At 50.4% G+C, this 15,881-nt stretch overlaps 1 protein-coding gene across 11 annotated transcripts in view; it reads left to right on the top strand.

Annotated features, from left to right (window-relative positions):
- ERC1 (ELKS/RAB6-interacting/CAST family member 1) overlaps window positions 1–15,881 on the top strand; it is a 255,436-nt gene that overhangs the window by 136,580 nt on the left and 102,975 nt on the right. For 8 of the 11 annotated variants that reach the window (XM_029054280.2, XM_029054279.2, XM_029054278.2 and 5 more), the window contains one exon: window positions 2,755–2,886. The exons of the other annotated variants lie outside the window; for them this stretch is intronic. In XM_029054280.2, the coding sequence (XP_028910113.1) occupies window positions 2,755–2,886 (132 nt within the window). The remainder of the gene's footprint in view (window positions 1–2,754; window positions 2,887–15,881) is intronic. 11 annotated transcript variants of the gene reach the window in all.

The following is a 15,881-nucleotide window of genomic DNA, read 5'->3' as shown; positions in this document are numbered from 1 at the left end:
GAGTTGGTAAGACACGTGCCCTGTCCACCACGAGCTTCCAGTCTAGAGGATATAACTGTGGCATTTCCTAAGCATTATGTGCCAGCCCTAAACTAAGCACTGAGGGAGATCCATGACCTCCAGGTCCGACACCTTCCCGGGCCACACGAAGCTCACAGCGCAAGGGAGCGGGGGTAGAGAAGTGAGGAGATTAAGACTGTGAACCTCATGTGGGACAGGGACTGTTTCCAACCTGACTATCTTGTATCTACCCCAGTTCTTAGTGTAGTGTCTAGCACATGGTAAATTCTTCACAAATACCATATAAAGAAAACCTTTCTTTTTTTCTTTCGTTCCCTTCCCTGGAGCGACTATTCAGAAACCCCCAGAGCAAAGCTTTTCATGAAAACTCGTCGACTGAATGAGTCCACTCTCTACTCCGGGCTGTTGGAAGGACTTAGAGTTATGATAAATGTTACGCACTTACTATGTCCTAAGCGCTGAGGGAAGTACAGGATAATCGGATCGCTGCCCCTTCAGAATCAAGGATCGACAAAATGCCTCTCTGGGGGGAGGCTTCTTGAGGGATGTAGACTGTGATGTTCCCTTCTGACATTATTGTTGTATTGGACTCTCCCAAGCGCTTAATACAGTGCCTTGCAAATAGCCAGTGCCCAATAAATACGATTGAATGAGTGAAGATTCTCCCGTGCTTTGCAAGTGACAGGATAAGAGCTCAGTAAATACCATAAGAAGAACCCTGAGAAGGCAGCAGGTGGGAGACGTTAACTGAATCTGTGTGGACCGAATCTGGGGCAACCCAAACCTGCTCTTTTAAAAGCAGAAAAAAGAGCTTCCGGGTACATATCCCATCGGTTTCGATAATCGCCTCAAGCCAGGGAGGGTTGTAAGCCGGGGTGAATTGGTCAATAATTGCTTCCCTCCTCCTGCCTTTTGTGTCGATTCGTTCTGCTTTGAACTAGAACAAGTTGGACGGACCATTTTGGCTTGACCTGGAGACTCCGGTTGTTGCCGGGCTGTCTTCACGTCAGGACCCGCGATCGGCTTCCCGTCCGACTCCCCCCGGGGAGGTCTGTCGCCCGGTTGGGTGGACCCAAAGGAAACCATAGATTGAAGACCAAACGAGTCACCCCCCCGGCTCACCCACTCGTTCCGAGCCCCGCCACGCTCTGCTCAAAGGGCCTTTATCTCTCAGGTTTCCTCTTAAAAGAGAGAGGGACTTCGCAAAATGGAAGGGAAACGTCACTCGGCTTGAGGTTTAGAGGAGTCCTCGCCATATGCGTAGCCTAGTGGATAGAGCCCAGGCCTGGGAGTCAGAAGGACTTGTCAATTGTCTGCTGGTGAGCTTGGGCAAATCACTTGATGGCTCTGTGCCTCAGTTCCCTCATCTGTAAAATGGGGATTAAGACTGTGAATCCCATGTGGGACAGGGACTGTATCCAACCCGATTTGCTTAGATCTACCCCAGTGCTTAGTACAGTCTCTGGCACGCAGCACGTGCTGAACAAATTCCATCATTATTATTATCGTTATTATCTCAGTTATTTATCCAAGCTGGTTATCACCACAGACGTTCTCCTAGGGGTGAAAAACAAGTAAATTGTAAGTGAGAAACCGCAGTCGTGGGGAACTTCCAAGCTTTTTCATTGAGCGAGCCCACCAAGGACAGGCTCTAGTCCACCGATTCGGAGGTCGGGGGCATCATAAAGGTCTTGTTCATTCCCACAGTGAGGTCACAGCAAACTGTCTGGCACCTTCCCCTCGAAAAAGAGGCCGCGACAGAATGGGGGAGAGTTTCCCAGCCCCAAACAGCCGACGCTGTCCTCCTCTCCCTGCTCTCTTAATAAAACCGGCCTTCAAAGCAGAGGATGCAGCCTCCAGCAAACCCCCCGCTCCTTACCCACTTAGAAACAGCCACCCACCTTTCTCCAAACGTCCGAGCCCATCAAGCTCGTCGAGGTAGGGTCGCGGAGGATCCCGTCGGACTGTCCGGATTCCAGTCCCCCAGTACTCCTCGAAAACACCAACATCAGTCCTCACGCTCTGAAAATGCAGCCGCCTTCTGTTCTTCTGTTCTTGTCACGCCAAGACAGATCGGCGGCTCGTTTGAGTTTCAGCCGGTGCCCCTCCGCTTTCTGAGATACGCCTTCCGTTGGGAATTTGATCTCCGGGGGCCGCCGGGACACAGTTCGAAACAGCAAAGCCAGACTACCCTCAGAGTCGGGGTCGGCCTCTCAAGTAATTCCGAAGTAATCAAGGCAAGATGGGCCTTTCCTGAAGGCTGAGGAGCACCCTCTCGTTCCTTTTCCTCAACGTCTGTTGGGTTGACCAAACCGTTGTCCACGAGAAGAGAGAAAGGTAGAGAGGCAGGCCCTTCTGTGTGGCCAGGCTGAGAAGACGGGGGATGTGCGGGGAGGAAATGGAGGGAACTGAGGCCCAGAAAGCCTCTACGCTCTTTAACCAGCCACGCATTCCCCCCACCACGCTCTCCGTGCTAACAAAAACGATTCCGCCGGCTCCAAGTGAGTAGAGAAGAGGGCTTCGGACGCTTCTATCGCTTTTACTAACTCGCTCCTCGACTCTCCGTCCTGCCGCTTCACTCCTCTCTTCCTCGCTTCCTTCTTTCCCGAAGACTTCCCGGCTACGGATCTCTTTTTCCTCTCCCGGATCGGGTCCTCGCCCGTCCTGCCTTCTCCTAAGCGGGCTCTCTTTCGGGGTTGTCGTCTACCTCACCCGGTCTCCGTCATTTTCCAGGACAACCTCCGAAAGAAGGATGACAGGATTGAGGAGCTGGAAGAAGCCCTAAGGGAGAGCGTGCAGATCACTGCAGAGCGGGAAATGGTGCTGGCCCAGGAGGAATCAGCCAGGACCAATGCTGAGAAACAGGTCGGCAGGTTTATAAAGTCACTGAGGTGGCTGCTGGGTGAATAAATGGTTCAGCCTGATCAGCGGGGTCGTCGCCTAAAATGCTCCTCTGTATTTATTTATTATTTTTTACAGTGTTTATTAAATGCTTACTGTGGGCCAGACACTGTACTAAGCTCCAGGGTAGGTTCAAGCTAATCACGGTGGACACAGTCCGTGTCCCACTTGGGGGCTCGACTGTCTTAATCCCCATTTTATTCATTCATTCGCTCGTATTTAGTGAGCGCTCACTGTGTGCAGAGCACTGGACTAAGCGCTTAGCGCTGTGAGGAAACCGAGGCCCAGAGAAATGAAGTGACCTGCCCACGGCCACAGAGCAGGCAAGAGGCAGAGCCTGCTGGGTGACGCTAAGTCACTTCACTTCTCTGGGCCTCAGTTTCCTCCTCGGTAAAATGGGGATTCTAGGTGGAGAGCCCCGTGTGGGATTGGGACTGTGTCAGGTATCTACCCCAGCACTTAGTACAGTGCCCGAACATAGAAAGTGCTTAACAGTCATTATGATTACTCCCTCCCTTCGAGCTGGAATTGACAAGGGTCAACCGGCCGCCCTCTGACGATAAAGGTGGGGCCCAGCGAGGACCTAGTCCTCCACCCCTTCAACCGAGAGGATGTTTGCCGCCGGTACTGGAGGAGATCAATCGACTGATAGTATTTATTGAGCGCTTACCGTGTGCAGAGCACTGGAATAAGCACTTGGGAGAGCCCAGGACGACAGAATTAGTGGACACGTTCCCTGTTCACAACGAGCTTTCAGTCTAGAGGGGGATGCAGACACGAATATAAAGGAATAAATGACAGATATGGACACAGGTGCTGGTGGGGTTGGGCTGTGCGGCGATGAATAAAAGGAGCAAATCAGGGTGGCACAGAAGGGAGAGGGAGAAAAGGCAGGACTTGGCCCGGAGCGAGCGCTTAACAAGTAATGGTAGTCATTATTAGGACGATGGTTTAAGTGCCGGGAGTCTCCGTCTGCATAATAATGATAATGATCACAATGTACTCTGTGGATGCACTACCGGAACGACTGCAGATGGAAACGGGGCGTTCTGGGAGAGATGTGTCCATAGTGTCACTGTGGGTCGGAGACGACTCGACGGCATAAGACAGACAAGGATTGTTGAGTGTTTACTGTGTGCTAATCACTGTTCTAATCTCTGGGCTAAATGCAAGCTGATCAGGTTGGACGCAGTCCCTATCCCACGAGGGGCTCCCACTCTTAATCCCCGTTTGACAGATGAGGTAACCGAGATCCAGAGAAGTGAAGTGACTTGCTCGAGGTCACACAGCAGACATGTAGCGGGGCCGGGATTCTGCCTCCCAGGCCCGGGGCTCTGTCCACCAGGCCGCGCTGCTTCACTTCCGTTTACGGAGACCGGTTCGGAAATTAGTCAGCGGGCCCAAAGCCGGCATCACGTCATGTCTGCCCCCACGGTGACAGCTAACTACCAAACAAACACCACCACAGCCCACAAACAGCCAGGAACTTCAAAGGACGCTCCGCCACTTCATAAGAACTCTGCCCTCTCCGGCTCGTGGGGAGAAGTTGAATGTCTGGGTCCCAGCCGGGGCAGAATTCTCTCTATTTAGACTCCGACAGCCTTTGATGTCGGAAAGATGTATGCCCTATAGACTTCCAGCCCGATACAGTCCGCCTGTGGTGATGGCAGCCCAATATGATTGCCGTACGACCCAGCTATTAATGGAAACCTCCCAAATAAGTTCAAGAAAGACCGAGGCTTAAACGGACGCAGAGGACGAGCCGGAATTCCGTCTTGCTCCATCTGGCCCGACGAAATCTCAGGAGAAGAGAGAGTCGACTTGGTTTTCAGTTTGGTTTTGGAGATTCTAGCGGGACGTTTGTTCCCGAGGGTTTGGGGAACATCAACAGGCATCGGGGAGCTCAACGTACAGGATGTCTTCGAAGCTCCTCGGACCCTTGGGGTTAGGAATCAGGACCCAAATCCGAGCTAATGTAAGGGCAGGGGGTAGTTTGAAACTGGCGCTTCTCAGACTTCTCCAATGAGGTACTTAAAACCGGGAGCCTTTTGGCGGGGGCGGTATTCGTTACGTGTTTACTCTATGCCAGGCGCTGTACTGTGTGCTGGGGGAGATGCATAGTAATCAGGTTGGACACAGTCCACGTCCCACACGGGGCTCCCAGTCTTAATCCCCATTTTACAGATACTGTAACTGAGTCACAGAGAAGTGAAGTGACTTGTCATCACAACTGACAGGCGATGGAGCCGGGATTAGAATCCAGGTCCTTTTCATTCATTCGTTCAATAGTATTTATCGACCGCTTACTATGTGCAGAGCACTGTACTATGTACCTTTTGACTTCCAGGCCGGGGCTCTGTCCATTAGGCCACGCTGCTTCTCACCGTTCTGCGCCTAATAGTAATAATAATTATAATGGTATTCAAGTGCTTACTATGTGACGAGCACTGGGGTAGATACAAGCTAATGAGGACAGACCCAGTCCCCGTCCCACATGGGGCTGACAGTCTTAATCCGCATTTTACAGATGCAGTAACTGAGGCCCAGAGAAGTGACGTGACTTACCCAAGGTCACCCAGTAGACAAGTGGCGGAGGCGGGATTAGAACCCAGGTCCTTCTAACGGCTAGGCCTGTGCTCTGTCCATTAAACTGTGCTGCTTCCTCTGTACAATGAGGTAAAGACAGCGGCTCCCAACCTATTGCTTAGATGATAAGACCCAAATAGGAGCAGCATCTGACCTAATTATCTTGTATTTTCCCCCTCCTCCCCAGTGCTTAACCCAGTGCTTTGGAATAGATAAAGTGCTTAACAAATACTTCCGTGAGCATTATTATCATCATCAGTATTTCCACTATGGTCTTGAGACCCTTGTTTACTTTCCCCCTCCCTTTCCCCCACTCAAACAGGAGCCGAAAATAAATTTTAACTGATAAATGCAAGGTCCCAATCACGAACCTGGAAAAGACCAGGGAAAACTCTGTAAACATCTCCAATAACAACAGAGGAGGAGAACGTCAGGTTGATCATTTCTTCCGGAACCTTGGAGGTCGTGAAAGCCGGAGCAGTGGGTGTGTGCAGAATAGTCTGGGGCGACCGGGGTGAAAGTTTTATGGGATCCTTCGTGAAGCGAAAATTTTGACCCGGGAGAATAGGAGATTGGAGGAGCCCGTTGAACATGGGTTGTATTTTGGGCTAGTGAGGAGATTGGAGGTCAAATCCTTGGAGCCAAAATAAATCGCACCCCGTTTGCTCACCCTCTGAGCCTAATACTGAGAAAAAAAATACGGCCGGAGCACGAAGACTGTTTGATAGACCTTCGCCTCAGGCTGATCACCCCCTCCTCCGATCCTCTCTGTGGGGAAAATGGTCCCAGGCGAAAAATTTCAGACCTGGCCTCATCCTCCATGTGGTTCCCAGATGGGGGTCTCTTGGATAGGGGAAGGGAAACTCACGAAGATTTGCTCATTTCTTACAAAGCTTCCCACTCCCAATCGTTCTGCCCCGGGATCCGAGACAGGCATTTCTGAGAACTTTTCGATTGTATCTGGTGTTTTTTCTGGTATTTGTTAAGCGCTTACTATGCATCAAACACTGTTTGAGCACTGTGACATGTACAAGTTAATTAGGTCAGAACACAATACTAAGCGCTTGGGAGAGTCCAATACAACAGAATTAACAGACCCATTCCCTACCCATAATGAGCTTACAGACTAGAGGGAGAGGTGGGCATTAATAGGAATAAACCTGAAAGCAGAAACCACCAACCCCCAAGGCTCCACAAGAGGGGACAGTGTTTTGTGTGGGTTCAGTGTGGTGGAGGCTGTTGCTAATTCCCTGGGCCTTTTCAGCCCCACCTACCCCCGTGTCTAAAATTCACCCTGAGCGCCGTCATCTTGTTAGACGGAGGACAACCATGGCCATTCAGTAAATCACTGGAGGCGTATTGATTTCCCGGGATTCACCGAGCCTTTGGAGAGGAGCTGGAAGCCCTTGAGGGGGTGATTTCGCGTTGCTAGAAATAACGGAGCAGACACTCTAAAATGTCTGTTTGAAATCTCGAGAGTTTTGAGATCGAGGAAAGATGTTTGGACATATCTGCCATTCTACGCCACAGATCATTTATTTTCTCCCCTTCCGCCATTTGGATTCTTCCCCCTTGGCATCTGATCTGATATAATAATTATCATTATTATTATTATGGCATTTGTTAAGCACTTACTGTATGCCAAGGACTGTTCTAAGCGCTCATGGTGTCCACCCTGCCCTCAGTTCCGCGGCAGTTCCCTATGTAGCCGTAATCTGCTTTAATATCCGTCATCCCCTTTAGACTGTAAGCTCCTTGCGGGCACTTGTTATGGGCGGGGAACACGTCTGCTAATTCTGTTGTATTGGACTCTCTCAAGCACTTAGCTCAGTGCTCTGCACATAATAGGCGCTCAATAAATACCCTTCATAGATAGATTGGGCGGGGAACGTATCTACCAACTATTGGATTGTGTCGTATTGGATTCTCCCAAGCGTTTAGTAGTGAGCTCTGCACATCAAGTGATCAGGAAATAGCGTTGATTGGTAGTGGACGTCCTAAGTCAGCCCTTCTTTTCCTTTTGGAAGAGGCCTCTCTTCTTCCCTTCCTGGGAGTCCCACATCCTGTCCAAGGAGGGCCAAGGCCGATCCAAAGCCCCGGCAGATCTAGCGCGATGGAGAGCCGGGAGGATAAATTCCATCCCAGTCCCAGGAAAGGGGCGAGTTATCAGCAGAGCTTCCGAACCGCATATCTGTTAAGCACTTGCTCTGCGCTAAGGGCTGGGGCAGGTACAAACCGATCAGGTCCCACGTGGGGCTCACGTTATTATCGTTATTTCCCACGGCCACGTCAGAGGCTGCAGAGGCCGACGGCCTACTCAGGTGAGAGGGAAGGGGATGGATATCATGGGCAGGGAACGCGTCTGCTAATTCTGTCACGTCGTACCCTCCCAAGCGCATAATACAGCGCTCGGTACGGTAAGCGCTCAGTAAATACCAGTGATTGATCGACTGATGGAGAGAACGCCAAAGGCACGGACCCTGGCGTTACCCAGAATCCCTCACCGATCTGTCCGGAAAAAGCCTATCCGTGGCAGGGCTGTAAGTCATTCCCTCGTTATCCCCAGTAAAGGTTTGTAAAGTCATGATTTAAGCAAGCCATCTGGTCCCGCCGGCATTCCACGCACTGTCAGACCTAGTCCGTTTCCTTTCTAATATGTTACTTGAGGCAGTTAAATTATAGGCTCAAGTCAAAACTCTGGCCTGGGCTTTATTCGTGTCTTAGAACATCTGCTCCGGGAAGGCTTTCTGGAACCTGAGTGAGTTTGAAGGACGCCAGGAATTTGGTCATTCTTCGGTGTGGTCGCGTCTCTACCTGCCTTCTGCCTTCTTTCTTAGCCTCCACTTGTCAATGACGGTTCCCCCAGTACTTCTTTCTCCCCCTCTAGGCTGTAAGCACCTTGTGGACAGGGAATGTTGCAGTGGATTCTCACAAGCGCTTGGTACTGTGCTCTGAGATCCACAGCACGGCCTAGGGGAAAGACCCCTGGCCTGTGAATCAGAACCTGGGTTCTAATCCTGACTCTGCCGCTCGTCTGCCGTGTGACCTTGGACAAGTCACGTAGTTCTCTGGGCCACTTTTCCCTCATCGGGAAAATGGAGATTAAGACTGTGAGCCCCACGTGGGACACGGACCTTGTCCAACTTGAGTGGTTTGTATCAACCGCGGAGCTTAGTACAGTGCCTGGCACAAAGGAAGCGCTCAACAGATACCATAAAATGATACTTCGTGGACCATCTAATGGAAGAAATTACTGGATATATCCGGGGTCATTGAGAGCTAGGAGAGGATTGCTTGTTCATCCTACTTTTCAGAGATTCTGAGCTATATGATCATGCCAAAAGGATAATCATTAGCCTGAGGAGAGCACGCTGATTGATTAAAATCCCCCCCCGACCCGCCGGCGCAATCCGTATCTATATCAAAAACTTGGGTGAAGAAATTGAGTGTGCTCATAGGATTTGTGGGTGATGGAAAATTGGGCAAGGCAGCTATTGGCTATTGCTGTGGATTCCCACACAATTCAACTGGGACAGACGGAAAGCAGAAATTCGAAGCAAACCTTGTGATTGCAGGGTGCGGAAGGGCTATTCGCAAAGAGCAGAAAATGATCCGGGGGTCTTGGCAGACCAGAAGCTGAATGAGAGTCGGTATTGTAGTAGAGTTATTTCAACAACCCAGTCCAGTTTGGGTGATATTAATTGAGCGCTTATTGCACGCGGGGCACGTACTAAGCGTTTGGGAGAGCACTTGTATTAATAAGAGCCTGTCCCACAGGGGGCTGGGAATAAGCCTTCTGCTTTGATCAGACCCTTCTCAGAGTGTCGTGTCCCCTTTTGATCCCCACGGAAAGATGGCTTGCTGTGGACGCGAGACGTGTCTGCCAACTCTGTTATGTGTACCCTCCCAACCGCTTAGTACAGAGCTCCACACATAGTAAGCGCTCAGTAAATGCCATTGATGAAGAACCTGGAGAACGTCAGGAAAGCAGCAGCAGAAATGCAAAAAGGAAGGCTGGGAGCCCCACGTGGGACAGAGACTAAGTCTAACCTGATTAACTTGTATCTTCCCCAGTGCTTGGCACAAAATAAGCGCTTAACAAATACCATAAAATAAAAAGGGCTTCTTGACTTGCAGGCTTCTTAAGCATTGCCAGGGATGGGCTGTTAAGATACTACTACTAATAACAATAATTGCGTTATTTGGTAAGCGCTTCCTATGTACCAGGCACTGAACTAAGCACTGGGGTAGATACAAGCAAATGGGGTTGGATCCGGTCCCTTTCCCATAATGGGTTCACAGTCTTAATCCTCACTGTGCAGGGGAGGGTACTGAGGCCCAGAGAAGTGAAGCGACTTGCCCAAGGTCACAAAGCGGACAGGTGGCGGAGCCGGGATTAGAACCCGGGTTCTATTTATTGCTATCGTTCTTGTCCGTCCGTCTCCCCCGATTAGACCGTGAGCCCGTCGGAGGGCAGGGACTGTATCTGTTACCGAACTGTACATTCCAAGCGCTTAGTAAAGTGCTCTGCACATAGTAAGCGCTCCATAAATACTATTGAATGAATGAACCCAGGTCCTTCTGACCTGAAGGCCCGGGCTCTAGCTCCTAGGCCATGCTGCTTCTCGTAAGATAAGTATAAGCAAGGCCATTTCCGGAGATCATAATGAACTGAATACGCAGAGCATCTGTCCTGTGGGGTTAGATCATCCCTTTGCCCAGCGGCAGGAGTTTGGATCAAATGAACTCTTAAAAGCGCTCCAAGAATGGAAGGATCGCAGGCCACGAAGCAATTCCGTCAGACCTCAGGACTTTCTCCCAGGCTCAGAGCCAAGGAAGCTTCAGATGACCGGTCAGAGGAGTAGATTTAGGGGGCCGTTCTTGACCCGCATCCCGACTCCTTTAATGAACCCCTCTAACTGCATCCGCGAGTCAGTGACGGAAACCATTCTGAAAGCCCGGAGCTGGAGGTGGGATGGGAAAGGGAAACCGTCCTGGTTGAAATTGGGAATTCTGGAAAAGTCAGTGAGGCTGGAGAGGGAGTCAGCTTTTTTGCCGGGCTTCCTGTGGGTATAAGTTTGTGGTGGAGGACAGGAAGGTGTACCGGTGGGTCTGAATCTGTGTACGTGTTTGTCTAGATACATACCTGCTTCGACACAAGAAGCCGCGTGGCCTCGTGGAAAGAGCCGGGGCCTGGGAGTCAGAGAACTGGATTCTAATCCTGACTCCGCCACTTGTCTGCTGTGTGACCTCGAGCAAGTCAGATACCTTCTCTGTGCCTCAATTCCCTCATCTGCAAATTGGGGATGTAAACCTGGGAGCCCGTCTGGGACCCGGACTGGTCCAACCTGATTAGCTTGTATCTACCCCGGCGCTTAGTTCAGCGTCTGACCCCTAGTAAGCGCTTAACATCTTGAAAAAAGTTGCTAATATTCTTGATCGCCTGCCCCAGTTCCAAGAGATATTTATTTAAAAGAGCGTGCGCTCCCCCAAACCATTTAGAATTCCCACAGCATCTCTCCTCAGGAGAGATCGGCGCTAGCGAGAGCTTTGATCGCTATCTAACTTGTGTTCCGGTGCCACTTACTTTTCGAGTAGGAGGATTTACTTGCCTCAAAATCAACACTTGCGGTTTTCGGCGAAGCCCAAAAGCAACCCCGCGACCCACCCACCCTGAAGGCGGAAGCCGTAGTAGACGCTGATATCAATCACTGGTTCGGCGTCCTGTTCACCTGTACACGCTCTTCATCGGGGATTAAAAAGCCCGGTTTCCCACTTGGTTTTCTCCAAGAAAAAAAAAACCGTAACGGAAAGCAAAAAGCCTCTTGAAAGAGCCAAGGCAGATTCTGCAGGCCTCCGTGTTTGCGTTCCGTTGAAAAAACAGCGAGCGTGAAATGCAGGCTTAACCCCTTGCGGTCTCTCACGAACATACCCAGAAGGGAGGCTTTTCAAAGCTGACGACGTTCAGATCAAACCCACGTACGTTATGAGACCACTCAGTCGGTCAGTCGTATTTATTGAGTGCCCACCGAGTGCCGAGCACTGTATAACAGACACATTCCCCGCCCGCAACGAATTTACGGTCTAGAGGGAGAGTCCAGTGGTGGGATATATTTTTATTATCCTATTTATTTTGTTAATGAGGTGTACATCCCCTTGATTCAATTTATTGTGATAAAGTTGTCTTGTTTTTGTTTCATTCTGTTTCGCTCTGCCGTCTGGCTCCCCCGATTAGACTGTGAGCCCATCATTGGACGGGGATTGTGTCTCTCTGTTGCCGAATTGTCCATTCCAAGCGCTTAGTACAGGGCTGTGCACCTAGTGAGCGCTCAATAAATACTATTGGATGAATGAATGAATATCAAGGCGACAGATCCCGGATTCCGGTGTTCACGCCGAACATCCATTTCCACGTCCGTCGTCCCCGCTAGACTGGGAGATCGCTGTGGGCCGAGAACGCTTCCACCGACTCTGTTGTAATGTCCTCTCCCAAGTGCTTAGTACAGTGCTCTGCACGCAGAAAGCCCTAGGTAAATACCTTGGTGGATCGATCGATTTACACACTAGTAGAAGTAATAGCAGTTGTAATAATGGTGGTGATGATAATATTCATCCGATCGTATTTATTGAGCGCTTACTATGTGCCGAGCACTGTATTAAGGGCTTGGCATGTACGATTCGGCAACCGACAGAGACGATCCCTGCCCGGTGACGGGCTCACGGTCTAAACCGGGGAGACGGACGGCAAAGCAGAAGAGGACGAAACAGAAACAAGACCACATCATCAAGATAAATAGAATCAAGGAGATATACCACGTGTTAACAAAATAAATAGGGTAATGTATAATATATACAAATAGCAATAACAACTGTGATAGGAATAGCATTAATGCCATTAGTACTGATGATCCAAGCGCTTAGTACAGTGCTCCGCACACCGTAAGCGCTCAGTAAATACGATTGAATGAACGAATGATTGATTCAGTAGCCAGAGCTCTCGTTGTGGTAATATTAATAGAAGGAGATGATATTTATTGAGCACCTACTGGGAACATGGATTGCTTGATGGATGCTATCAGTAGAAGTCACCATAAAAGTGATGGTGGAAGGAATGATATTTGTTGAGCACCTCCTGGTTAAATTGATTGATTGATTGATTGATCAGTACTATTAGTAGGCGCTGCCGAAGAGGTGATGGTGGTAAGGATGGTATTTATTGAAAGCCTGCTGGCACATTGACTGATTAATACTGTTCGTCATAGTTGTAGGTGGTATTTAATAATAATAATAATGTTGGTATTTGTTAAGCGCTTACTATGTGCAGAGCACTGTTCTAAGTGCTGGGGGAGATACAGGGTAATCAGATTGTCCCATGTGAGGCTCACAGTTAATCCCCATTTTACAGATGAGGTAACTGAGGCACAGAGAAGTTAAGTGACTCGCCCACAGTCACACAGTTGACAAGTGGCAGAGCCGGGAATCGAACCCATGACCTCTGACTCCGAAGCCCGGGCTCTTTCCACTGAGCCACGCTGCTTCCCCTATTTATTGAGCGCCTACTGGTTATCTTGCTGTTTATCTTTTATCTCCCCAAGACTAGTCCAGTTTTTTGACTCCCAGTTTTGAATTCTCTCCTTTAGGCCTTGCTGCCTCCATGTATCTCAGGACACAAAACCTCTCTGTGTGTCCACAACATGGAGCGATCCGTCAATTATACACAGGCCTTTACAGTCACCATCTTTTATCCTGCTGATGGGAATAATAATAATAATTGAGGAATCTGTTAAGCGTTTGCTCTCCGCCAAGCACTGTACGTAGAAACAAGATGCGGACCCAGGCCCGCCTGGGGCCCGTAGTCTGAGGGAGAAGCCATCCCGTTCCCATTTAATTCCCATTTTACAGATGAGGAGACCGAGGGAGTAGCTAAGTGACTGGCCCAAGGTTCAAAGGAGGCAAGAGGCGGAGCTAAGGTTAGAACCCAGGACTGTGCTCTTTCCAATAGGCCTTACTGCTTCTCAGTAGTAAGAATTGTGATTTTTTTTTAAGCATTTACTCTGAAATGAGCCTTGAGGAAGATCCAAGGTAGATCAGACACAGCCCCTGTCTCCCCTGGGGCTCACAGAACAAGCGGGAGAGAGACGCGGGGGATTTCATCCCCTTTTTGAGGTTGAGGCATCCGAGGCCCAGAGCAGTCAAGTGACTTTCCCAGGGTCACGCAGCAAGCAGGTGGCATTCATTCATTCAGTTGTATTTATTGAGCGCTTACTGTGTGCAGAGCACTGTATTAAAGGCTTGGGAAAGTACAATACGACAATAAACGTGATGTTCCCTGCCCACGATGAGCTTGCAGTTTAGAGGGGGGAGATAGACATCAGTACAAATAAATAAAATGACAGATATTTACGTAAGTGCCGCGGGGCTGGGACCAGGGAAGAGCAAAGGAAGGGAGTCAGCAGAGCCGGGCTTGTCACCCGGACCCGTGCCTTCGCACCAGCCGCTTCCCGAGATGAGCGAGCCGAAGCCACCCACTGAAGGAGGTGGGAAGCACCCGGGGCCGGCTCGAGGGATGCCAAGCTGGGGCCCAGCAAACCACTCCGCAGCGGCGGCCGAAATGATCCGAGAAGCGGGACGTTCCGGTCCCTCGAGAACGGAATCCGCCTCCGGCCCCCGGAGCCGAGAAGCCGTGGCCACCCAACGCGCGGGGCTCTGGGAGTCCAGGCTCCGGGCCCGGGACCCACCAGCACGGGGCACAATCCAGATTGGTCACGCTGCGGGTCCACGCCCAGCGAGTCCACAAAACTCGGTGTGTGCCCGGGAGCGGAGCGATCCCCGCACCCTCCCCTCCCCCCCCCCCCGGTCCCCGGCTAATTAGGAAAAGGTTTATTGCCACAAAGATCCCGTCTTGGCAAGTAGCAAACTGACATAAGCCTTTATGATTGTTGCAGTTGGCTGGCTGCTGGCTTAGATGAGGTTACTTTTTGTTCTAAACAGATGTTTCTGTGGTTGGCACGCCCCTTGCCCCTCATTTAAAAAAAAAATGTTGCCAGAAGAAATCAGATGGAAGGCCCATCACCCAACAGTGGGTGAGGCTCCATCACCTTGGCCTCTTTTGTCCCTCATGCCCTTTTCTGGGCATCTGCCCTTCCCCCTCCCCACCCCCACCTCCCAGTTCCTTTTTTTATTATTATTTGCTAAGTGCTTACTATGTATGCCAGGCACTACTAGGCAGTGGGGAGGATACAAGCTAATCAGGTCAGACCCAGTCCCTGTCCTGCATGGAGTTCACAGTCTCAGTCCATATTTTCCAGATGAGGTAACTGAGGGACAGAATAGTGAAGTGACTTGCCCAAGGTCACACAGTAGACAAGCAGCAGGGTTAGAATGATGTCGATGACGGCTGTGGTATTTGTTAAGTGCTTACTGTGTGCCGGGCATTGTCCTTAGCGCTGAGGTAGATACAGGATAATCAGGCAGGACACGGTCCGTGTCCTAAATGGGGCTCACAGTCTTAATCCCATTTTACAGATGAGGGAACTGAGGCACAGAGAACTTAAGTGACCTGCCGAAAGTCAAACAGCAGATACAGTTGGCGGGGCCAGGATTAGAACCAGGTATTTCTGATTCCCAGGCCTGGGCTCTTTCAACTAGGCCACACCGCTTCTCTCGTCCCTGTCTCTCTCGCTCTCTCCTGTAGCTGTTCTTCACGCATGGTTTTCCTCCCTCTCTTTTCTCGCATTCCTCACCTCTCCTGTCCAGATTCAGGGCAAGCAATCATCCGTTCTATTTCCAGCAGCTCCTCAGGAAGGAATAAACAGCACAGTCAGGAAGAGCCTGATTTGGATGGAGAACTAAGGCCCCTTCATGGATGCCTTAGGCCTCCCGGGCAGTGATGGGTCAGTCAGTCGTATTTATTGAGCCCTTACTGTGTGCAGAGTAGTTTACTAAGCGTTTGGAAGAGACGATAGAACAATAAACAGACACATTCCTGTCCCACCCCGAGCTTACGGACTAGAGGGAGAGACAGACGTTAATAGGAATATATAAATGACGAATATAGACATAAATGCTGGAGGGGTTGTGAGGGGGATGAATAAAGGGAGCAAGTCAGGGTGATGCCAAAGGGAGCGAGGGAAGGGAAAGTAGGGCTTCTTGGGGATTTTGGGTCACCAACCGGACGGACGGGCACTGGGTTCCACCGTCCTCGCCCGTCGTACACCTCGGGTGGTGATCCGGGCCTGGTGCTGTGACCCGCGTGACGACTCTGTTGAAACTCATCGTGGGCAGGGAATGTGTCTGTCCGTTGTTCGATTGTACACTCCCAAGCACCTGTTACACTGCTCCGCACTCCGTAAGCATTCGATAAATGCAGTTGA

This window comes from Ornithorhynchus anatinus, chromosome X4, assembly GCF_004115215.2.
Source record: "Ornithorhynchus anatinus isolate Pmale09 chromosome X4, mOrnAna1.pri.v4, whole genome shotgun sequence".
Classification (NCBI taxonomy): domain Eukaryota; kingdom Metazoa; phylum Chordata; class Mammalia; order Monotremata; family Ornithorhynchidae; genus Ornithorhynchus; species Ornithorhynchus anatinus.
Note: the sequence above shows the minus strand (reverse complement) of the source record. Positions and strands in the feature narration are given on the sequence as shown.